At 36.4% G+C, this 26,364-nt stretch overlaps 1 protein-coding gene and 1 long non-coding RNA gene across 2 annotated transcripts in view; one reads left to right on the top strand and one right to left on the bottom strand.

Annotated features, from left to right (window-relative positions):
- The window catches only part of LOC100647134 (synaptotagmin-6), a 98,544-nt gene that overhangs the window by 68,183 nt on the left and 3,997 nt on the right, over positions 1–26,364 (top strand). Inside the window, exons 3-9 of the mRNA XM_003394035.4 lie at positions 18,120–18,183; positions 19,343–19,586; positions 20,440–20,676; positions 21,000–21,095; positions 22,535–22,808; positions 23,416–23,649; positions 23,951–24,115. Coding sequence (XP_003394083.1) covers positions 18,120–18,183; positions 19,343–19,586; positions 20,440–20,676; positions 21,000–21,095; positions 22,535–22,808; positions 23,416–23,649; positions 23,951–24,115 — 1,314 coding nt within the window. The remainder of the gene's footprint in view (positions 1–18,119; positions 18,184–19,342; positions 19,587–20,439; positions 20,677–20,999; positions 21,096–22,534; positions 22,809–23,415; positions 23,650–23,950; positions 24,116–26,364) is intronic.
- On the bottom strand, positions 20,892–22,181 carry LOC125386105. The gene is made up of 2 exons (XR_007225974.1): positions 21,348–22,181; positions 20,892–21,152 (listed from the first exon to the last, which is right to left on the bottom strand). It is a non-coding gene; the product is annotated as an uncharacterized LOC125386105 (long non-coding RNA).

The following is a 26,364-nucleotide window of genomic DNA, read 5'->3' as shown; positions in this document are numbered from 1 at the left end:
CACACGCAGACCCTATTCTTCGGGTAAGATGATCGCTAGATATCAACGCATCTCCACAGTATATATTTAGCTAGCCTGAGGACCCGTTATAAATCTTAAGTTTCAGTTATCTAAAGTTCTTCAAACGGGCAAACAGTATTTGTCCCGACTACGGGAAGATGGGAGGAATCTATTTTTCCACGAACGACGCTTCCCGCTAGCAACTTTCCCTCAAGGGCGGCTAGTATCCTTCTCTAACCACCAACATGGAAATTGATCAATTAACAGTAACGTCAATTTCCCTCACTCTCCGAACGAAGGCTTTTCTCCACGAATCCGATGACCTTGTGCCCTTAGACACACCCATCATAGCGACGGAGGGATAGTTTTTCGTACGATATCATCAGCGATTAAAGTATCGATCTTACACGCAGTGATTACTCCACGTTTTAACATTGAATACAACTTAGACGTTGACGAAAAGTAAAGTTCGCTATCCCGTTTACCGCGGATTCGTTATTGAATCTAGGATCATTGTCATTAGCTTCTCGAGTATCTAATTATCACAATTACTTGTCAAATTCTCTAATAATCATATTTGCGCTAGTAAATATCTCCTCTGTTGCATAACGACGACGTCTAATCCAAATGAAAATCCGTTTCACGCCCCTAACTCTAATCCTAACGCCAACCCGACATATATAAATAATATAATATAAATAAAGCAAAAAATGTTGTGGTTCTATTATTTTCTTATAAAAGAAAAGAAACTAATAAGCTGTAAAAGTTCATATCGATTCGCTACAGACTAATTGTTTAACAAATATCTGTTTATCTCAATGTATTCGTGTAATTCTCTCTCTCTCTCTCTCTCTCTCTTGACCTGTTAAAACACTACTTTTCCTTTCATCGTGACAATTAATCTTCCCAAGGTTTCGCGTGTTCTTGAAGCAAAATCCCGATGCCGCCATTCTGATAGGATTTTACGCGTCAAACGCTGTTTGACACGGTAGATATTACGCCGGTCTCCATTGATTTCTACAGGGATTTTACTCGAAAGGGCGACATTTGCATTTCCACGAATGTAATATCTATGATTTGTACGAATTACTGGGATTTAATGTTCCGTCGTTTTTTATTTTACGAATAGGCTTAAAGAACATTGTTACGTCGCGTGAAAAGGTCCGCGCGACGTCTTCTATTGTCTGACCGTAAAGGCCCAAGCGTCGTTAGAGAAACCCTCAATAAACCTAAGGCCCACCATAAACCGAGTCTCATTAGCTTGCAGGAACCTTAAATCCTGCAAGTATTTTGGGTTTATATCTGGTACTTAAACAAGTCATTAGGTCTATTGAGCGTGCTTAAAGATTACGGAGAAAGCTGGTATTTATAACGGGAAAAACTGGTAATTATATGATAGGGAAAACCAGGCATTTAGAATAGAAATAGAATAGAATAGAAATGTCTGGATTTTCCCACGAGTCATACCGATGGGGTGCTTACATCTCCCATCTGCAAGCGTTAACGTCTTAGCCAATGGGTAGCGCGGATCCTTGTCCTCACCTTTCCTAACTAAAAATGTAAGCAACGAATCCGCGTTCTTCGTTCAAAGGGCACACCCATACCGAGCTTTCCTCCGTAATCACATCAGGACGAACTTCAGAGTTTTCCATCATCTCTCGCGGTGCCCACAAGTCCGACAGCTCCTATAGCTCTCACGGGCCTAGAGCTCCTATAGCTCTCACTCCTCTCATCTAAGAATAATCCTTCTCTTCGTTATCTGTATCTTAATCAACGGCGTTACTACTTTGTGTGATTGTACAAAGTGTTGGAAATATATACTTTAACTCTGTGAACCACAGTGTTATACTAACTGAATCACCCCTATTATCCTAACCGAAATCAGGGGATCGAACTATTCGTGGTGTCGATTATTCTAATCGTAACGGGAATTTACGACTCCCGTTGACGCGTATTCTAACGACCGCGTCTCCCCGCGATAGCTCGAAAATACAAACATTCTTAAATCATGGTGGTTGTATTAGTTATTTTATGAATTTCAAATATATGTCACATTATTTATTCATTTATTATTCCATATTTCACGAGGAAGATGGAAAGGTCTTTTTTCGCCGACCTTTAGCAGCACAACATTTTCCAAAAATGTCGTATTAAAAAATGCTAATAATAAATTTGTTGAAATTACATTATATCTGTCTTTATCTATTGTGTAGTAGTATCTTGAATACAATTTTCCCTTACCGGTGCTAATATTCTAAAATATGCAACGAACGAATCGATTTCAAGTTTGACGTACAAGTATCGCTGATGCTTCTGGAAACGACCGTGTTTCCAAAGTGGAACACACAGATTGGTTATTTACTAGAGCTGGATAGGCCAATTGCCGGAGAAATCGTTCGGAAAAGCGAAAAATCCTCGTGGAAAAAGGTTAAAACTTCATGCTAGCAATTCGATAGACAATTCAATTTCTCTTCTTTCTTTTTTCTCAAGAATAGTTCTCATGGAACCGTGGAATAAATTTTAATGTACAAAATTTCAAAGATTTTATAAACTTCTCGTTTATATCGTATGAATCGCGCGAAGAAACGAAATCAAAATTGCTATTTACGTATGCAGATCTCCGTTATCTGAATTGGAGCATGTATAATCGCTGGGTATGTGTGCCATAATACGAGTTGATGTGAATCCGATTTGCATGTTCATTTAGTAATAATTGGTCGGATAATCCGTATCCTTGTCGTTGGGCGATAGCCAGCCGAGTTATTACGTGTTATTCTATTCATGTTACGTTTGTCCCTTTTCATTGGACACTTTACATCTAAATCGATACCATTCCCTTATATTTGTTTCATTTATTCCCTTTTCCTCTGCTTCGTTAGGATATTTTCGGAATTGAAATTGAATTAGTTTTCGGTAAAGAGTTCATTTTTTCAAGCGTCGATATTATAACGGGAAAGATATATACGATTGAAAATTTATATTCCAATTATACGTTAATGAAGTACACAAGCAAAAAGTATGTAATATATTAGATTTTTTTTTTATTTGGAATTTATTTGGCATTTTATTGCAATCAATTCTTATTGAGAATTACAAGTAAATTATTCTGGCGTGGTACTATGTCGTGTTTAATAAAGGTTTATCGTATGTTTGATTCTAGATAATATATTAGATGAATTAAAATTTAAGGTCAAGAGAATTGAAAATTTAATTGAAGAAATTCCTCTTTTGAGATTAGAAAACATTGGTAAAAGGATATCGAATTAAAAGAAGCGTGTCCTGTAACGTGAATCACAAGCAAATTGGTATCTCAGTCTCTTGAATTACATGCAAATTACTAAATTACAGGTATACAACGTTTTGGTTAATTATAGGCTCTTGCAAGCAAGATTAGCTATGGACAATATGCAAATGCGTTCGGCACGTTCGAATTAGTTGTACGCTTATAAGGAGCAAACAAGTACGACGATTCATGATGCTAAAAGTATGAAACACGCATCAATAGGAATATTAATGAACCATCGATCGATATCGGTACGACGGGAACGTTCTACCGATAAGTGTGGCTTAATCAAAGATGCGATTGTTAACGAAGCTTAAATGCAATGAATTTGAAATAAAATAAATTGAGCATCTCTTCAAACATATTTCCCTTGGATCATCAATTAGCAGAATAATACCTATATTATAATTATAATTAATATTCTTTGTCTTTTACATGGAAATAATTTTTAAATTTAACAAGCTCGTTCCCTTTTCCAACTACGTCGTATTACTCGCTTTTAGCTAACGGGATTATTATCAAAATTAGGAAGTCAAAAAATCATAACTCATTTATTAAAAACCTTCTAGTATACAAGTAATATATATTTATAATTATACCGTGTAATACCTTACACGAATACGAATAGCATCATACTGTACCAATATGATATTTACATGTAAATCGATCGTTAGAGGAACTTGCTTCTCGCAATTGTTTGGCTTTTTTGTTGTTTTTTTTCTTCAACGTGAAACGTTGTTTGAACTGAAGAAAATTAGGTGGTGAAATATGTTAAACGTCCTTGCGTTGTAAATTGAAGCGAGTATCGAGAGTGCATCGGATACTACGTCTCTGGAGGGTAGAATTTTGGCTCGCCTCTTCTCCAAGTAACGTGCACACAATGTAATTTCCATTATTACACACGCGAAATGTATTGCCACTTTCAATTAGGCACGCTGAAAGCATCATTGCTATTGTAGGCTTAGGGCAGCATGTTGCAGTCGCAGTGGCACCGACCCACCGGTCGTTGATCCCAAACTTCATTATTTACCTACCTGTGGCCTGAATTCACTTGAATAATATTAACGGGCCGCATGATTATTGCAATATTTACGCGACGTCCTGAATTAATTAGTAAGAAACGATTCGGCCGTCGATACGTAATTAAACCGTGGCGTGAATTTCGTTGCCCGTTGTCCACCGATTATTTCGAATATCCGGTAATTCTGGTTTTGCGGTAACTCGTGGTTGGACTATACACGTTGGCATATACCTAAAGTGACCAAAAGTTTTCAGCTTGCAAACGCTGTATGTTCCGTTATATGTTGGGATTTGACAGAATATAAAAACCTATCAACTTTCAGACAAAAACCTATGGAAACGAGAGAAATTACTGTGTTGATATCAGTGACATTGACACTGTTGTCACGTATGTTGTTAGGACATTTAAGTATGCCAAGTGTAATAATGTATGTATGTAATAATGTATGTAATAATGTAATAATGATTCCAATTACGTGATTTTCTTAAGATATTCAAAATCCTCTTTCCATCGAAGATCGAGACATAACAAATTTAGATGATCTATATGTAAAAAATTGGAAAAAGTTTGATTCACATTCTACGCGTTGGCAAAGTTCCAATAATCTAACTTGACAGTAATAATCTTGGAAATAGTTGCTAATAAAAATAATCTGCTTCGGGAAGCGACTAGTTTGTCTTGGAAATTCCAATCTGTTTAACTCATTCTACAGCGCAATAATCGAAATGTTTACTTTCGTAACCGTCTAATACTATCTTAATTTTGCTCGAACAATAATTTTTACTTCTTTGATGTTTCTCTATCGCCATGTTTCTAATTCTGAGAAGACGCTTACGCGATTATTGGGAGGTTTAATTTCGATCAAACAGCGAAGATCAAAAGAGAGTATAAGGGAGACAGACAGACAGACAAACAGACAGAGACAAAAAGGGAGAGAGAGAGAGAGTGAGTGAGAGAGTGAGAGAGAGAGAGAGAGAGAGAGTGAGGGGGGGAGGGAGGGAGAGAGAGAAAGGGAGGAGGAGCAAGAGGAGGAATATCAGCAATCGAGTATGAAATTAACCCAAGATGCTCGATAGTCATTGTAGCTGCTATTTGCTCTAGAGCCTATGTCTACTATGAAGCAGAAGCTTTCAGCGTACCAAACTGGCGATATATTTCGTGATATAATGATGTAAATTGCATTCTCGACCGACGCGATGCTTTTCGATACACAAGATATTGTAAACGTTGAACTTTCTTGTATGCGTTTCGTGCATACTGTATATACGCGAGGAGAAATTTCATCACGTTACGTGGAAGAATTAAAATTGATACGTGAATTTCAGATGAGAATTTGAGCTCAAACTTATAATACATCGCTATGTACATCGCCATGATTCTAAATAGTTAGTTATAATAACAAATAAAATAAGGTGGCGTTTGATGTAAAGTGCCCAAGAAATACTCTCGATGTTCAACAATATAATTTATTTAACAATCAACAGTCAACAACCAACAATCAACAATCGACATTCCCCGTTTCTCGATTATGTTTGTGTCACGTAAAAGATCGAAGATGAAAATAAAAAAAAGAAAGAAATATTATTTACCAACACCCTGACTACAATAATGATAGTTTAGTTTCGAGCTGCAGCCGTGACTTTCCAAGACTGAAGCTCTTGCAACTCGGTCGCGTCCCTACACAAGTGGTTACGTTATGAAATAACACTCCCTTGCCGTCTGGTGGGTTCCGTCAACAGCCTATCGGTTTTGAAGTGTGCCGGTCGTGACATTTGCTTCGCTGTTACACTTGACTCCTCGCACTTTGTTCAAAACCGAATGAATCTTTGGACAGATTCTTTTCTTTCGTTGCCCCTCGACATCATACCTACTACGCACCCGTTGCCGCGTATGCATTCTTCCGAATATTCGGCGGAAGGACCGTAGGGACATCGATGGTACATTAGGCATACCGGCCTTACGCTTTCATGGTATAGCGCTTTGTGTCGCGAGGCCCTCGGAATGTTCCGTCGTCGAGTGTCGCCACAAAAATAAAAAATGGAACTTTTCTTGACACGAAGACATCTCGATTTTCTGCTTGCTTGAGGTTCTAGGGAATCCTTGAATTTCCAAGGATTTATTTTCTCGTACGTACTCGATAATTTTATTTGGTAGACGTTTTACGTTTAATTCTCATCGAGAATTATTAGTAAATTATTTTGGCGTGGTACTGTAACATTGTAACTGTAATGTGTACTGTAAGAGTTTATAGTATGTTTGATTCTAGTTGAATTTAATGCTTAAATCTAAAGGGTATTGTCTTTTTAGTCCGCGAATCTGATCCGTTGTGTCAAGTAATTGGGTAACTAATGGGTTAACTGTTGTATTATATCTGTTACTGAATTTGCATATTTTTTCTTTAACTGTGGGTATCTTAAGATCGCGATGTATCGTTTCGTTGGTAACATAGCAAGGTGCGTCTATTAAGGATCTTAGAGTATTTGATTGGAATCGTTGGAAAACTTCTATGTTGGAATTACTCGCTGTTCCCCATAGTTGGATCCCATAGGTTCAAACAGGTTTTAGTATGGCTTTATATAGCATTATTTTACTCTGCATATTTAAGTTGAATTTGAGCCAGTCTGGCAATGAGCCAGTAGAATGTTTTTAGCTTTGATTTCAGTTGTTTGGATTTATCTACGATGTGCCGTTTCCATGTCATTCTTCTGTCCAGGATCATGCCCAGATATCTGACTGTATCTTTGTTTGGAATTGGAATATTATTTATGGTCATCCGTGAACAGGATTGTTTTCGCAGCGTGAAGGTTATATGACTGGATTTATTTTCATTTATTTTGAAGCGCCATTTGCGCAACCACTTTTTAAATAGAGTCGAAACAATCGCTGGAGGGTGCTCGATACTTTGAGAATTTCAGAGGAAGAAATGGAACCTATACACAGATACAGTACTAAATATTATGTGGAGCGCTTTAATTTAAACATTTTATACATTCTTCCGCAATATTTTTACACCTTTAACATTGCCATAATTGCGTGAAAATTCGCGGTCTAATGGTCATCGATAAACTTACCTGATGTTATCTGGCAAGTTGTAGCGGCATATGCATCTTAGGACGTTTCGATTCGAAAATGCCTCACGTAGTTGTTTCGCCACAGAGAATTAACACTGTACGACGCACATAATATAATAAAGAAACTGTGAACAATTCAATTTCGCTGCTACGTGCAACCGACAACCGACGACAAGTCCAAACCTTCCGGTATCCCCGTCGACCAGTATAAATAAACGACCATGTTTTCTAGACATAGTCAATCAGTCGCGAGAATCAATGTCAATATCGAGTCATCGAGATGATCAGTCGGGCGAATAAGTATAACGAACGAGTGTAGCATAACAATTAGTATGAGTATCGCAGTATCGCGCAATCTTATAACGAATATCATCGAGCGGGCAACGCTTGCGATTAACTTTGTATTGTACGTTCTAAAATATCTGTAAATATATTTAACGAAATCCACAAAGTAAATTCTCATTCAAATTGAAGTTAATTTTAATAAGTATTTAAAATACCGGCGTTTTATTATAGATAGAAAATCGAACGGAGAGGAGGAATGCTGCGAGGCGACTGAAATTTCTGTTTTGACAATTCTACAAATATAAATAACGTATACAACGTTAAAATATCTGCTACGGTTAAAACATCGGATTGCTGATGCGAAACTCGAAAAAGCTACGATTCCAATAATGTAGCTGCGTACAACGTGACGGGCGTACTCTCTGTTTTAACAGCGTATTTCATCCGTGCCGAATGATTTCTGCATTCAGCAAGAGCAATGTTACGTAATTAAAAAGCACACTCTATTCGGCCATGTAGATGTAATCGATGGGAACAAATTTTTTCACCGCTTAATTAAATCCTCGTTCGTCTGCATCCGCAATTGAACCACTCGTTGAAACAAAATTTAAATTATTTTTTATGTTAAATCATGTTATCTACATGTTTTTAATACACGAGTTCTTCGACGAGACACGAACTTGTCCATGGTACACGGTACCTGTTACACGCGTTTCTCGAGCGGAATAACTCGTAGGTGATTTTGAAAACCCGCGTAATTATTCGCTTGAAGAACACGAGTCAAAAGACAAGTGACAATTAACGAACATTCATTACGCCCGACCATGTAATCACGTTACGTTGCATCGAATCATGCTTAAGCATAGTGCATGCCTACTTGCATATAAGACGGGTTGAACGAAAACAACGTGACAATTTTCTACTTTGTTCGCTCGATCTAAATCTATCATAAATGTTGATCAACGCTTTGGCGTTTATCGAAGCGTTGCGAAATCACTCTACTTTGTGATTTTTAAACGAGAGATGTGCTTGTGCCCTTGTACTTTTCGAGAAAGCATCTCCGTCTTATTCGTCCGCAAATCCTAGGAATTTGTGAATCTCGACTTTTAGAAATCTAGGAATTTAGAAGTCTAGAAACCTGAGAATCCAGAAATCTAAGAATCCATTAAGATTCTGACGTCTGTCGACATAAGAATAACGTCGGTATTTTTCAAAGCGAGGAAATTTGCGGTTGCATAAATTTTTGGTCAAATAAAATTGACGAAATAAAAGGAATCACCGAGAAAATTGTTCATTTTTCTATCGTAGTACGTTCAGACAAATAGTTTGTCCGTCGAAAGTGAGTTGAAACAGAAATGAACCAAGCGTTTTCTAAACTTACTCGTGGAAAATCCAACACTTGTAATCTCTGATCCAAATCGTAGCCTCCCGACTAGTTATTTCAATTTGAATTAACTAGCTCGATGATGGCCCAAGTAACTAGATTCCATCTTTCAAACCACGCAAACAACATCAGAAAACGTAAGCTAGATGCAGTCAAAAAAAATATAAACACTAGTCAGATCGAACCGTCAACAAGCCATGTTATCACTTACAACAGATTCGCAATATTAGAATCTACAGACGATTCTATGGACGTAGTCGAAATATCAACAAATCAACGCACAAAAAAGATCCTCCTTCCCCACCAATTTTCTTCATTGATGATGTTATCGACATTCAAACAATGGTAAAGTCCATCGAGAAAGATATTGACAAAGAGGATTACATACTAAAAATGAAACACACAAACACGCAAACACACATATCCGCACATATCAACTGAAACAAGAAAGACGTTTTCATATGGTACTACGCAACATCCAGCACTCAGCTAACTTAGATAAATTGAAACTTGAACTCTTAAATCATGGCCACCAACGTTAACCAACATTTGCAATATAAGGCGTAGAATCAGAAAAAAAACCCGCTATCCTTATTCTTTATTGACTTAAAGCAAAAGAGCTAAATAACAAAGAAGCCTATAATATCAATCGTTCGATGAATTCTATAGTAAAAATTGAACCACCTTTTATAAAAAAAAAGAGATAGCTCAATGTAAAAGGTGCCAAAGGTACGGCCACACGCAGAAATATTGCAACCACGATCACCGCTGCGTTAAATGTGCAGATATTATTCATCCTACGGATCGGTTTGACCTGATCGGTTGCTCTTTAGTCGATAATTCGCAACAGGCGGATAACAAGAAAACTGTAAGAAAAATAGCGAATAGACGGTAAAGAAATAAGAAAGGTAACATAGAGGTTTCCAGATCAAATAATCGAACGTTGAGTGGCATAGTGAAATACCTGATGGAGTACACTTCTTCTGATTGTAAGTAATATTAAATGAGGCGATGTCGAGCAGAAGAAGTAGTTGAAAAAAAGTCGAGAAAAAGTTATTCAACTTCGCGATAACATTTTCAGTATCTTTACTTCGCTATTATTTACCTTTTTTCTCGTTTCATATATATACACACCCTTCGAACTTTTATAAATTTCTATTTATGCAGAATGTTTCAAAATATGGATGGGAGATCAACGTTTTTCTGTCGGTACGATCCAAATTTAATATTGAATTTCGTAAAATACATACGCGATGTAGATCATATGTTGTCTTTAGTCGAATACGAGATATTCCTGCATTTCTCATAAAAGATATAATATTTGCGTGATTCTTGTAAAATTTCGGTAATAACGAAATAATGGGGAATTTTCGGTCAAAATTTTGATCATAAAGGAAATTGAAGTTAAACAAAGTCGAACGACGTAACTTTATAAAGTATAAAATATTTCATTAACCGTGATGATAAAAAATAATGGCGGATTTTAAAAACAATGTTGATGTATTGTCATTTCGTAACGCCTTTATTCTCGCACAGGAGCGCGAATGTCGAAAATTGATAGGGATTGTTTTTACTAGCGGAAGAAATAGTACGAAACTGTGCGAACAGCCACCCGTGCAACCGCCAACTGGAACAATGAAGATTTACTCTGTACCTTTGGAAACGTTATTCCTTATTCCAGCAAGAAATACAGCGATAGAGGGCGTATTCGAGAAAGGTAATAGCTGGCGTAAACCAATTTAACAGGTGATTTCGATTCACGAAGATTTCGAGAAAAGGAAAGTTGAATGGAAATGGAGAAACTGCAGAAAGACTAAGAAACAACACCGAGTTGTTTTCACCTTTTACCAGCAACCAAAAACTATCGATTAATACGAATCTTGACAATGGAAGAGCAATGATATTTTTATGAAAATCAAAAGTTAAACTTGTGTTATTAGATTTTTGAAGAGATAGCAATGTTCTTTTATCGAAAAAAAAATAAATAAAACAAATATGATGCAATTTAAAAATTCGTCGCTAAAAGTGATTCCTCGAACAACTGATTACGCTGTAACGTCTGTTCTACTATGCGCGAAAATAACGACAGTCGTGCAGCATGTTCGAAAAGAGCATTCTTAAGCACTTTAGCTTGCAAGTAAGAGATTCTTCTGTCAAGAAAATTGGAATTGTCCCATGCTCGGTTTATATTTTATAACTGAGCTTGTCGTTTCGCTGTCGCCACCTACGGTAAATTTTAATGTTTATTTAAACGATCTATGTAAAACGACTTTTACCTTATCACCTTTGAAGAAGATTTAAAATTCCTACGCCTTATTACGCCAATACTTTATGCTTTACTTCACTTTATTTTATTTCTTTTATTCGACATAAAATTTGTCAGGACATGGTCTGATTCTTAAAATGGAAGGTACGAAAAGAACAATACTTGGTGTTCAAATATAAATGAATATCGCATTACTAAACATAGCCACTCGTTCATCTGTTTCTTTTGTTCTTTAAAGTACCATTTTAATGATCAACTGCTTAGTCACTCTAATTACCTAATTATATATATTTTATTTTTCTAACGTTTGATTTCCATCCATTTTGCCACATTTTTCTCATTCTTCTTATTCTTCTCCATATTTCTACACCTTAATCTTGATACACATTTCTAATTGCTTAAAATTGATCGATGCATTTAGATGAAATAAGATGAAAATGAACTTCGTGGGGTAATAATTCGATCTTTTATCACTTTTCTTATCGATAAAAATGGTGACCATTTTGAAACGTGCATCATCGATTGCGAATCTACCGAACATATGAAGCTTGCATAACGTTCATGAGCATCACTTCGAAAGAGCCAACAGAGATAATTTTACATTCACTCTATCAAATTTATCTCCGTATTTTTATTCGCAATGGCGTATGGTAGTTTTCTCGTACGTCTAAATTGTTTAAAACGTAAACGAAGAAGCGACGCTTCCGATTGTTGCTGAAATCGAGGGGATTGGAACGGGCATCTCCGTGCTTTTAATATTATTCTCTTTGGCTGCACGAGTTCACTTCTACTCGATCTTGCCTCGATTCATTGTTAGTAGGAGGAAGCGTTATTTCCTATTTCCTATTCCTCCTATTTCCTTGCAAGCTCGCTGCAACACAGAACGATGGTGGGACAGTTAGACAAGAATCAGCGGTGTCTGAATATAAAGCAGCCTCGGAATGTTTTCCTTTTTTCTTTTTCTCTTTTTTTTTTTTTTTTTTTTTTTTTTTTTGAGAAGGAAAATATAATGAACGTAACGTTAGATCGTGGCAAAAGCTTAGTAGCGAAATACGAGTGACGAAACAATATTCTATTTTTAGAATATTTCGAACGAAAGGTTAATATCTGTAAATATCTTTAAATATTAAAATATCGAAATTTATTTGTTACGATACGTTTAATAGGTGTCAATTCAATATGGATTTGAATATGTTAAATGTAAATATATAGAAATATTTTATAAAACGTTCTTAGATTAGTTGGTTAAAGAAGAAAATATTTCTAACTTTGCTTTAATATAAAAAAATTAGTTCCAATTATCACTGATCTATAGAATATTCCGCAATATGACAACCGTAATTTTCGCGACATTCGTTCCGAATATCTAAATAAAATCTCTTTAATCTCAGCCGCCGTTTTTCACGATCCTTTGGATAATAAAGAGATCTAAGGGGAGAATCAAGCTGAAAATGACAATTCTCTGTTGAATGCACAGAAATATGCCTTGGCCGTTGTATCGTCGCAAACATACTGAAATAATCACAGATATCCTAGAGCAAAGCCATTAAAAAAAGAGGAGAATAACGTAAATCTAATGATAGAAATTAAATAATAAAAATTAATACTAACGCGAATTCAACGATATTCGTCGTATAAATTCGCTAATCGCTGTATAAACTGACGATTAAACCACACAGATATATAGTTCGTAAGTTCGAATTGTACAGTATAGTTCGAATTGTTCGATTCGTGGCTGTCGCGGTGTTCAAAAAACTGTCGTTGACTTTCGAGGCGAGAAACATGAAAAATGCGTAATTGTGCGAGCGTGGCCGTACTTAATTGTTTGACTTTAATGAATCTTAACCAATGTGCCAGGTATTTGAGATAGAAATTTTAAGCTATCTAGGAATTTCTGAAATTCACGAGTATAAAATGTTTCTTCCAAGTATAAAGGTACAATAAATTCGACATATGAAATACTGTGAAGTAATGCGAGGAATGATTTTTCGTTGCAAGATTTGTTATCGAAGCGAAAGCTCGTTGGGAGCGTGCGCATAGTCGGACAAGTAGAATAAACAGGATACGTTAAAGATTCAGGAAAATGGTAGATTACGTTTTCAATGTTACACGTATGTGTAGCCATAGAAACGAAATAAATGAGTTTCACGGCTGAACATGTTGCCAGTTTCGTCGTACTCGACGTTGCGAAATAAAAGTACATATTTAAATAAGTAGCATGGATGAAGTAACCCATTATGCCTAGCTAGGTAGAGATAGTGTAGTGTAAACAAGCGGTACTAAAAGATATGCCTAATCAGGTAAGTAGTTTAAGCTGAACAGAGGCAGGCGTTGTTTTTAATCAGACAAGTAGCGTAGATCAACTATGACCGTTGTGTCGGTAGGTATAAGTATAGATAGACAAGTAGAATAGGTCGAGCGGCCATTATGCCTTGTCAGACAAGTAGTGTAAATCAGCTAGAAGCGGTGTGCCTATTTCGACAAGTAGAATAGACCGAGCGAGTGCTCTGCCTAGTCGGACAAGTAGCGTAGCGAGTGTTATACCTTTATTATTGCCTTTATTATTATTATCGTTGTTGTTGTTGTTGTTATATTGTTGTATGTGTATTCTTATAAACGCGGTTTAATCTTTTTGATCACGAAACTATCTGAAAGTATCTGCAAGAATAATGTTACGCTCTCGATTTGATTCACCGTTACAACGTTATTTGTCGCGCGGTCTCTCCCTAAATTCGGATCGCGATTCAGTGGGCATCATAAAATGTCCTTGACATTTTACGTAAAATATTTCGAGGAAAAGTCGGTATAATTTTGAACGGTTATCGGTGGATTTTCAGTGAGAGATTTTCATGAATGAAGATACAATATACGTGAATACGATAACTCGAAGGAATCAGGCTCCATTTTATTTATCACGCATCAAGAAGATTATAAACTTCGTTTGAAACTCGTTGTACGGTACAATTTTCGAGTTCTGTCTATTTAACTTCGTATTTATGTATGAAAATATTTTCTATACGCGCGTACAGGACGTTTAATTTACGATTGAAAATTGTTTGTACGGCGACCTAATTTCATTTTCATATATGTTTGCTGGCGCTCATTATTGTTGCGAGGATTAAAAAGAAGCAATATTACCGGAATTTCATAGGGAAAAAGAAACTTAAAAGCAACTCCCCTTTTCCGCTCTAAAAGATTCGTTCCATTATCATAGAGACTTGTAACCTTTCTCGCGATGAACCAAACAGCCAAAGTATCTCTATACTTACTTACCTTAACTGGATCATTTCTTAGTTACAAATTCCTTCAAACATGAAACGAAACATTTTATCCAAAGAATGCTAAATTTTAAGTAAGTTAAATTTAATTTTACTATCAATGCGAATGGGATACAACAACTTCTTGTACTTTGTACAAGTATAACGATATAGTAAAAGTGAATGAATCCTTGTATATAAATAAATAAATCGTTACAAAAATATCTATAATTCAATCAATGAACAACATTATTTAACTACTCTTCCAATTAAGAAATAAAAGCCTATGTCAATTGAGAAAATAGTACAGTCAAACATACTCAATGACAATATTTACCAAGAAAACATTTATACGTTGAGTATACGTAAAAGCGATGATTCTCCGCCATGCTCTGGGAATTGAACGATTTCTTGTTAGCTTTTAGCCCCGAGCAGACAGAAATATCCTTCGCGAAACGGTATCTCGTTCCGAATTAAAGCGTCGATTCGCAAGTAGATTTCGCGTTCTTCGCGGAGAATTTTATCAAACGATTCAACGATCCGATATTCTCTAATCTGGCAATCTCGTTTCACCGTGATAATCTCTGAACAGCAACGTCCTTCGGTAGCGCTTCGAAATGGCAAAACAATTTAATTAACGCATCGATAGACCAGGATCTCTCTTTGCACTTCGCAACTGTCGAACCTGTGCGCCTTTGTGGAGAAATTGGAGCAAGGTTAAACGGCGAAGAAAAGTGGAAAACGATGAAAAAGATGGAAAGGATGAAGAAATAGGTGAAACAGAGTGGTATGAAAATATGATAAGTGATTAACTTAGCTGGCAGAGAAGTGATTAACGAAGCTACTCTATATTTCTCGGATCGTTAGAAATCGTAGAAAGTGGCGGGGCTTCGCCATTGAAAAACACGAAGCTCGACTGATGAATCGTGACAACGGAAATGAAATTAGCTTGTATCCTCGAGCTCGTTAAAATTGCGCGGCGATCGCGGCCTGTTTGTTACCTCGTAACAGTAGTTAAAGGACGGTTATTAAGATTAACGCGAGGATAATTTATAGAGAAGATGTACGATGTTTCCCGAAACGCCCAGATAAGGAATATTGATTAACCGAGCGACGTTTATTCATCGATAACGTTTTTTAGAGGTCGCTTGAAAAAGACGAGGTAACAGGTTTTAGCGAGTTGGCAGAAAGACAGATCGCTTGTTCTTAGAAATTGGTTAATAAATCTGTTAGTCTTGCTTCTGATAAAAATAGTCTCTCCTCGTTCTATAGTTGACAGTAAAATAAAAACGATTTCTCTTTTAGAAATTTATCTGATAAGCCTTTATTATCAGTGTTTTCTTTTGTGTATCAACTTTATAAACGAAGTGAAGAAAAGAGTATTTGTTTCTGGTTTTTATCAAAGCTGAGAGACTTCCCTCTCGTAAGTTATATTCACGGAAATACAGGAAGATTTCACGAGCAGAATATTCGGATTTTTACGATTTTTCTGTAGCGTTCACAGACCGATTCTACAGTTTCGATTCTTTCAATTTTCCTGGATTCAGAGTTTCCTGGATTCAGTCCGTAACAAAACAACCAAAAAAACATTTCCTTTGGGCGCATGAATATTGATTGGGCACATGAAATTCGATAGGAATTAGAAAGTGGTAATAAAAGAATTGGACGAGGAACGAACAAAAAAGGACTTTGTGACGTTATACGTTATGACGTTGTACGCGTATCTATTTAAGCCTGTGATGAGAAGCGGAGAACGCACGAAATCTAACGTGATCTTCTCGCGTTGTATAAACTTTTCTTCCAAAACTGTTGCTAAGCTAAAGAATAAAAACGGCAGGATATTAGGTTGATCGATCAACTTTTAATTCTTTATTTTTTAACTCACAACATTTTTTAGCTCCGTCCATGATATTTTTTTTTTTTTTTTTTTTTTTTTTTTTTTTTTTTTTTTTTTTTATATAGTTAAATGCAAAAAACTTTTGGTTTCTCGTTGACATCGTTTTATGCTTTGGAAAATATTCAATTCTTTACTTTTACTATTTTATCCACGTTAATGTTTAGATAACATTTGCAGAAGATATGACAAAACTTATTTGACGAGTATTTTAAGGAAACCGTCTTCCGTAATTTCTTTTATTGCAATTTCTCAGCAACTTATTCGAACAACTTTCAACATACGCAATACTATTTGCTTATCTTCCATGTGTACACAGATTTGCTATCGGCGAATTTAAAAGATTGAACGAACGTCTCGATATTTACCTGGTATAGAGGTTGCAAAATTGGTAGCAAAATTGGTAGCAAAATTGTGCGCAAATATTTACGTAACCGCGGAAATGCTTGCTTAGATGCCTCCCCGTTTCAAAACTAAATAGAATACCGCAATATGTAGCGAAACGATTTCCTTACTATTTCTTTATTAACTAATATTTAATATCAACTTGTAAAACTTACTTAAACGTATTTGTTCGCAAAAGATTGATTCGACGAAAAATTAATATTCGATATTAAAAAAAACAGCTTCGAAATTCTCCACTAAAAACACACGGCACGTGTTTCAGACTTTTTCCAACTCTCTGAAAAGATTTTACGAATACACACAAACAAACAAAAAATAGACATTTCTGCATTAACAAAAAAAGAATAAAAAAATAAAAAAAAATACATAAATTTTTTTGTTAACAAAATTTTTTACACGTTTTTCTAAAAATAGATCGATGGCTTTTCTTTCAACCGGCGTCGAGTGTGTCCGTTGCCAATATCCAAAAACACAGACGAGTCGTAGGCCTCCTCTGGTTCGCCGATATATTCGTGTTAGACAATTATTAGTTACGGATCCAGGAATAAACAGGATCTCTTGGAACGGGAACACGATTCGTTCAGGAACAGGGGGGGGGGGGGAAACGTCGGAAATTGTGTCGAATATTTCGAGAAAATTGAACGAATCGTTGGAAATTTTGTGGCTCCTTCGGACGATATTACGCAACATCGAAACACGGACATTCTGCTGCATTTCGTCGTGCTCCTCCTTCTCTTCCATTTTTCCATCGCAATATTTTTTTCGTTTTCGATATTTTTCTTCTTTTTACGCTGACCCAGATTGTATGGCGCACACGTAACACGAACGCGTTTGATAGCACGTACGTGCGCGTAATTTAACTTTGAAATCGAAATTCATTTTTTTGCATGTTGGGGGGTAAACGTTCCGCTGACTGGTTAAAAGGAACTGTTGGCTTTGTTTCTCTTTTAAATTCGAGTTATCACTGGACGGGTTTACGAGTGAAAAAATGGCCAATTAATTTAGAAGACTGTTGCAATAGAAAGGAGAGGTGAAAAGAAAAAATGTAGCATATTGGATAAGTGACAGCGATGGTGGGATGTTGCGTTGTTTCGTGGCAAGAAGCCACGTCATTTTTTTCTATAGAATCTTCTTTTACAGATGTTTATACGTGTATTTTGAAAAAAGGAACGGAAAAAACAAAACGATAGGTGGAAGAAATCGTATAAATTCTACTCCAACGATGCTTTTAACAAATACAAATTCTGTTTCAGGAATTTAATGTTGCCAAGGAACAACACGCAGTGCAGCCATGCTCCTCCGTGGTCATTGAATCAGGTAAGATTCTTCGCTAGAAAATTAGTATAACACGAACCTTTTCATCTTCGACGATCTCGCTATATCGCAATCGTTTCTTCCATCCTTACTTTCGGATTACTTTGGAAATTACCGATCGACGAGAGATACCAATTTTCCCCTGTCGCGCTCTAAAATTATGTTACGAAAATGAAAAGTTCGTACGCGCGCCAAGTAATCCACCGTTGCACGTCAAACTCGTGGCTGGAACGTGCACAGTATAGCAAAGTATCTTTTATTCGATCGAAATTGCAATGATGAAAATCGAAATTGCAACTCGATATAAAACGGTGTGATTGGAACGATCGACTGTGAAGAAATTAATCGCAGTAAGAAGAAATTTAGTATAGCACTGTCAAATTGGTATCATCGGTTAACAAGACGATAATCAGAATTCTGTGCAGGTATCTCGAGTATTGGAACGATCTATCCACCTCAAATTGATCACGTCGGGCTCACCAGTACTGAACAAGTACTAGAGTATATTTATATTTAACGGTATATTTATCAACAACACTCCATATATACGGCTGATAGGAGATTTAGCGACTGTTAAGACAAAGACTATTTGTTCGTTTGAAGGACCTTAATTTATTTAGAGCGGCTCCTTGGGCTAGTTAAAAATATGCTATGAAGATGTTTCGACATCTGGCAATCATGTTGTCCGAAGGATAGGGTCTTTGTGTAGCAAGCCACGGGATTAGAAAATTTGCCGTCGAATGCCGCTATAGAATTTGATTCTTTTCGTGTGATTCGTTTCATGTGATTTCATTTTCTGTCATTTCAGAATAGAAATAGAACAATTATAATAAAAATACATGTAAATTCGTCAAATCAGATAGTGTCACCACTGTAAATTCACAGACCTCGGTTGTATCAAAGCTGAACGCTTCAGGTTCTACTGGTACATTCGATGACATTGAACTCTAAATGATCTTTCTCTCTCCAGAAACAATTTTTGGTCATAAAAAATATTACTGCGAGAATAGTGAAATTTCTGATCAATCGTGTTAGAGAATCTTCGAAAGGTTAAGTGGAACGTAATAATAGAGTAGACGGGGACTCATTGATCATCGCTTCGTTACCAGCTTCGTCAATATTGCCTGTAAACGACATTACATCTAATTACCATCTGAAACAGGGAGCTTGCCGCATCAAAGTCGAAGCTATCCTGGCGGTGGTGGCGGATCCGGAAGCATGGGACGATTGTTCACGAGAAATTCGTCGGTGAGCTCGCAGAGCTCGTTGGAAGGTGCGCCTGGACCGTCCGTCCATCGCACTGGAACTTCGACCCAGATTCGACCATTTGGCCCTGATGGACGGCACCACCATCATCGGGATCCTTTGCACGCTGCTTCTTCTTATCCACCCAGCAGGAGTTCGAGGTATGATTTAATTAAAGATATAATCGAATAACATGATAACATAAAGGTGCTTTTTTCTGTGAATCTCGATCGAGCCCGCTACTCTGCATACGAGAGACTATTTATAAAATGTAAAGCGATTTTCACGTGAAATGACCGAACAAAGTCTTTCCTTCGTACGATTATATTCTACGTGAAAAATTCGTTTTACGTTATTTGTTTCTTTCTTGGCAGACGAATAATTATAAGCGGTAGACGTTCTGCATAATATAAAGGATCGAAATTAAATGTTTCCATTAGAATTATTAAACGGCACTGGACGACGAGTTTTCGTTGAATCCATGAAATCTTGTTAATTACTCGGGCATAGCTGAGACATGACGGGTCGGCTAACGAATGTTTAATGAATTCTTAAAGTGACAAAGCGGTCCTCGAGAAAAGTTTTTTCGGCTACTCTCGATTAAACGAGACAGATTTTTCAATAAATATATTGACGGCGTTCAAGAACTTCTTAATTACCCGTATAGTACGGTAATATCAGACTTGAATAAATATTATCATATCGTAAAATATTAAATAGGAGAGTTGATAACTAGTATAGAGATAAATAGTATATTTATCAATTGAATTATATTATGCCACGATAAAATTAATAAAAATAAGCCTTTAATCTACTACTACAAGAGATCGATCTTTGTATTATTGCTATCGTTATCGGCACCACTGTTTCAAGGTACATGTCGTTAAACATCGATTTTTCCTTAGTCGTTCATTGGCCATTCACTGCACCCGTCATCTTCGTATATTATTCGTAATTGATTATATAACGAAGAAAAATTGACACGCACCTTGCACTCGATTGCGAAACGCACAGATCACCATCACCTGGACGTGCGGCATCGTTAGATGCACGATGTGGGAGTCCAGCAAGTTGTTCGGGAAGTCTTCTGAGCAATAACGCGTCACCATCTCAGAGCTCTTTGTCGTCTCTGGCAACAGGTGTGAGCTCTTCGTGTGGTGGTTCCTCGATAAGCGTTGCCCACGTAGCTTCCAGATCAGCTGGTCGAAGTCTTTCACCTCTTCTTATTCCACCGTCGCGCATTTCTGGAAGGTGAGGTATTCCCCGATCATTCCGTGATCAGACGAAGATCGTTATATGTCATTTAAAATCTATACGATGCGATCTTGAACGTAATCGACTAAAGTCAATTTGTAGTAGATGACAAATGAAGAATCACATGAACGTTAATAATCACAGTTGATATAATCACGGTTTGATCGTGTATGACTGAATAAATTATTGATTTTTAATTTTGCTTCTCGCAATCATTTCCCACCTATGATCTTTTTATCCGAAAAAGAAATCTCCGTTATAAGGATTACCTTTCTAATCTATAATCTTGAAACGTAATATGTACTCCTTTTATGCAGCAGCGAAGGTGGACCACCTCCCCCGGCATCGCCACTCGGTTCTATACAACCTGATCTTTACCAACGAAGAGATGGACCTATTTATCTTAAGGCTCGAGGGTACGTGTAAAAGATTTTATCATCCAATAGGTAAATATTCGCTTTCCTTCTTTATTCCTAGATAAGAGACCACGGTTAACAAGAATAAAATTTATTAAACGTTCAACCAACAAAGTCTATCGATATTAAATTAATTTTATTCGATAATTAAATCAATAGAATTCACAATATATGTATACGTATAAAAATCTAAAGGTTGAAACGAACCATCTAATTTAAGCTATTTGATACACAAATATTTCTCATTCTTACGTTATGCTGCTCTTTCGCAACTTTAAAACGATATATTAGCACCCTGTGAGTGTTCGTAACACGTCAATTCACGTCGCTACAGTTGTTGCAGAAACCAGTTGAAGAAAATATAGTGTATAATCGGATCACGAACATGTTCACATTAAATCATTCGATACCATTGAAACGTTATGCTTCTATTATTACGCGTCATCGTTTATCGTGGACGTTTAATATTTTCCTACGATCGAAACACTACGCAACTTTAGCCCACTTTGCAGATACGCGTATTATATTTGCATATACGCACGACCTACATGTCGCGATCTATTCCTGCCTGGAACATGCAAAGCATCTAAAAGGATTGAGTTACCGGATATACTGCAATCTGATACGAAAGTCGGCTGTTTTATTTGACTTGAACGCGAGACACGCGGATGATTAATCACCTGGTCAATAGGCAAAGAACGCGTTAATGCTTCTTCGTATTACCGCGTCTGCTAATTGGAACGTGTACCACGTATACGACTGAGCAATGTGCGCGCGTAGATCCGTGTTTATCGTTAAATACGATGCAATCTATTCGACACCAAGCGAATATAACCGATAGATAAGTATTTCGAGCTTGATTCGAAATAGAAACAAATATTTAGAATTTTATGTTCCATTTGATCGTGATACGTTGTTCCGGTCGAATCCAATGTATGGAATTTGATATAATTCTTACGACATCGATCGATATGAGCTGGAACAATTTGAAATCACTTTGCCACTATCGAACCTTGTTCGGATTATAATTAGCCTACTTGAGATCAAGCAATCTAAGAATTTGTTATTTACTTCAAGTAAAATATATGCTCTCAAACTCTCTTATTACTCTCGTTCGAACTCTGCCTCGTTTCAGTTCAAGCACCTGAATTCGCTAATTTAAACGAGGCTCTTTAGAGACCAAAGCTCATTCAATTATATATCGCATAATTTGAATAACTTGAGAAAAACAAGGATCGTCGTCGATATAATATCATCCTCGGTTTTATGCTTGTTTAATATTGGTTCTCCAACTCGAGTCAACTTGACATACATCTATACGATACATTTGCAGGAGAACACGTGTCATTCGAATTCAGATCACTCTGGTACAGATACGTTCGATAAGAAACGAATAGAGGTCGAAATAACGCGCGTCTTCGTGCTGGTTGTCGTTTTAGAAATGGAAAGAGTTTAGGCCGGCTGCATTTGCGATTCAAATACGACTTCGATCGATCGGACCTGCATGTACACCTGATCGAGGCTCACGATCTGGCTGGAAGTGATCAAGGAGGATTCAACGATCCTTACGTGAAGCTGACGCTCAGCCCTGAAGTGGATTCGAGAAAACGACAGACACAGATATACCGTAACGAGGCGAATCCGTTCTTCGACCAACAATTCAAGTTCCCCGTCAGCAACGACGAACTTCAAGACAGGACCCTAGTTTTACAGGCAATTGACACATTATTACCGTGTTAGCTATTAGGTTCCATCATAATAAATATCGCATGTCCTTTTCTACCATTTATTCGATATATCAAAATCGAACAACAATTCGACAATTATTTTCGTTCGTGTGTTATTTCGTTCGAAAAACTCGGTTTCGTTTGTTTCATTGGTTCGATAACATTCGTAATACGATAAATTATCTCGATATAGGAAAAGCATCGGGTTTCTAAGAAATTGAAATCAATAAATTTATGTAAACGGAGAAACAGATGTATCAAATTCGGATGGTTCTCACTTTGTTTAAAAACCACCTTTATCTTCAAATAAATTATACCGGTATTGTTCGCTTCTGTTTGGTGCAAACAGAGTTCTATTTAAACAACGCTATATCTTTTGACATTTAATTTTTTTATTAATTTTCCTTTCGGCATATAACAAGATTTTTGTAATATGTTATCGACCCTTTAACAAATATTAGCAGAACCTTCGATCAATGAAGGCTGATATTTCGTTAACATTTATTACGATACGAGTTATAAATTGCATTTTTCACGTTACGCGCACCAGCAAATCGGTGATTTAATCGAGTCAAACTTTTTCTGTCCAACAGGTGCTCGATTACGATCGTTTCTCCAGGAATGACATAGTAGGTTCTGTCAAAGTACCGCTAAATATTTTACGATTAGATTCTCCTACCTCGACCGAAGAAGTTTGGGGAGACATTGAACGTGAACGGAAGCCACCCGAACAAATTCAAGAAGTTCTACTGTCGCTCTCTTATCTGCCCAGTGCCGAACGATTAACAGTACAGATTTTGAAGGCGCGAAATCTGTTTCCACCACAGGTAACTCGATCGAATTTACCAAATTTTCTTGTTACTTTATTTACATATTTTAGTAATCGTTCTACTTTTCGTTCTCTAATTTTTCCCATCAACTTTCGTTACTTAACTTTGGTTCGTGCGACTATTAAAAAGTTAATCATTTTCGTTTCGTTTCGTTTCGTTTCGTTTCCTTTGATTCCGTTTTTAATCAATGTCTGAAATTGACGTTTCCTTGCTGTCGTTCGTATGCCTCATGCATGAAAGTTATCGACAATTTGAGCATTTTCATATTCCACGTGACGCGCCTGATTGTGTTACGCAGGACAAAGAAACCTTAGATTCCTTCGTGAAAGTAAATCTCCTTTGCGGAGAGAAGAGGGTGAAGAAGAAGAAAACTGCTGTAAGAAAAGCGACCACCAGTCCCGTTTGGAACGAAGCAATGTCCTTTAATGTTCCTGCCAACTATCTTGCATCATCAGCCATCGAGGTAGATATACGTGCAACGTGTTTAATCAAGCTTTTCTAGTTCCACCATAATGCAGGCTCTCGTATCGTCGAGTAAGTAAAAGCCATTGTCCTGGTGAGAAGCAATTTCAAAGTGTTTTACACGAAGATCATATCGATTTCATGTCAGAGGAATAATTTTGATCAAACTGATTCAAAGATATAATATCCGTCGCCTTTCGTAAGTTTCGTTGTATCTATGACATTTTATAGAAAGCTACTCCATTGAACCAAAAATCGGAGCAAATTTTCGGTGAACTAAAAGAGAAATACGATTGAAATTTTCTGTTTTTCTTTCACAAAACTTGGAGATATATTTGAAACAAAATCCTATACATTTAAATACAGATTTTATGAATCGTTTCCTCGATTATCTTATCTTATTGTTGGGAAATGATACGATTGTATCGATCTTCCATTAAAGTTTTCACATACTTCCAATTTCGTATAGAATAATTTATTATTACACATGATGAATAAAAGATGTTAAAATCACACTGTTCGTTAAGTTACGTTCACTAGGTTTCGCTTTTTATACGAGTCATCCTTAAGTAGACCAACTATCCTCCTGTGGCGTAATTAATTCGAAAAAGTGTCTTGATTTCGAGTCACACGATTTATCTTCTGGACGACAGTCAGATGTCGATGGGTTGTCCCATTGAAAATATTATTTAAATCAACGGTTCGTGTATCGATATGCATAACAAAATTCCACGACGGTGAGCGTTCGAACTATATTATACGGCTCTGTAACAAGAGAGAAAGATCACATTTTCAGCAGCATGGGAAAAATTTAATTTTCAAATTTTATGTTGCGAAACGTGGCTCGCCGTTTTTTCCCTTCTCGTCAAAGATCATGCGAAAATTAAAATAAAAATCGTATTGCAACTTTGTTTAGTAGCTCGAGATATTAAAAATTGTTCGGTAATCGACGTACGTATTGGCATAGTACGTGTATACGTTCGATTTTTCTGTAATTCGAGTATGATAAAAAAAAAAAAAAAAAAGAAAGAAAGAAAGAAAAAAAAAAAAGGAAACAAAGTTACAATATAGTCACACGTATGTATCGTCTATTTCTATTTTGACATTATTTGTCCTGTGCATTTCAAACAATTTTCCAATAACATCTGTTTCGTTTAATATCGACGAATCTATCTTAAATTAAGTATAGAGGGATAAAAAGTGACTATCCTTTTTTGACCTTAATAAAGCTATCGCCGCTATAGATATCGATATAGTTAACTAAAACCACTGAGTTTCAAAAAGTATCGAATTCCATTTATTAAAATGATTAATTTCGTTTCACGAATAATTAGCTCCGAGTACGACTTTTTCATAAAATATACGTAAAATATATTTTCGTTAAATACAAAGTTCCTTATTTCTATGTATGTGCATACTTTTGTAAAATACAAGATCAAGTTATTTTACATGCAGGTTATTAGACACCATTTGCTTTGCATCGAATATTTCAAAAGCAATACCTCCGCAGCCATTTCCACGAAACGTAAAACTCTGCAATATTGTTCTCGGGATCACGCAACCTTGCCAACTATAAACGAGTTCCGTCGATTACAAGTTATTGATTTACATCATAGGGTCGCTTACAAAACCTAGCAACAATTTAGAAAACACCGGATCCCCGTAGAGTTGAATTCCGATCGATTCTCACAACTTTGGTCGCGAACAATTTTCATCGATACGTTCTTATTTGTTACTGGGCGGATATAGACTTTTAACTTTTGAGTTGTTAGTGAAATTTTGCAGCGGTGATAAATTTGTATCTTAGACCCTGAAAAATTACAAGATCGTATTGAAATTTATATTTATTTGCCACTCGAATTGATCTCACCAATCTTTCAAATACTAAATAACGATTGCTTTACTGTAAATACTGTAATACCGTGATTATAGTATACTTTCTGCAAGATGATGAAAACGTCAAAAGATGATCTGTTGAACAAATGTATACATACGTATAACAACCACGTTGAGCAAACGTAGTGCTACGATTAAATAGTTTTTTCATGTCAAGAAAAAAAAAAGAAGAAAGAAAGAAAAAAAAATAATCAGGAAGCATCCATAGAACTGACCAGTCGCCACTTAAAACTATACAGAGAGAAAAACAAATAAGTAGAGAACGTAGAATAGACCTACTATTATATTACAGGATTAACAATGATAAATTGAACTGTCAAATGTGTCATTTACAAAACCGCAACGATATCGCGT

The sequence above is a fragment of the Bombus terrestris genome, chromosome 2 (genome assembly GCF_910591885.1).
Source record: "Bombus terrestris chromosome 2, iyBomTerr1.2, whole genome shotgun sequence".
Classification (NCBI taxonomy): Eukaryota; Metazoa; Arthropoda; class Insecta; order Hymenoptera; family Apidae; genus Bombus; species Bombus terrestris.
Note: the sequence above shows the minus strand (reverse complement) of the source record. Positions and strands in the feature narration are given on the sequence as shown.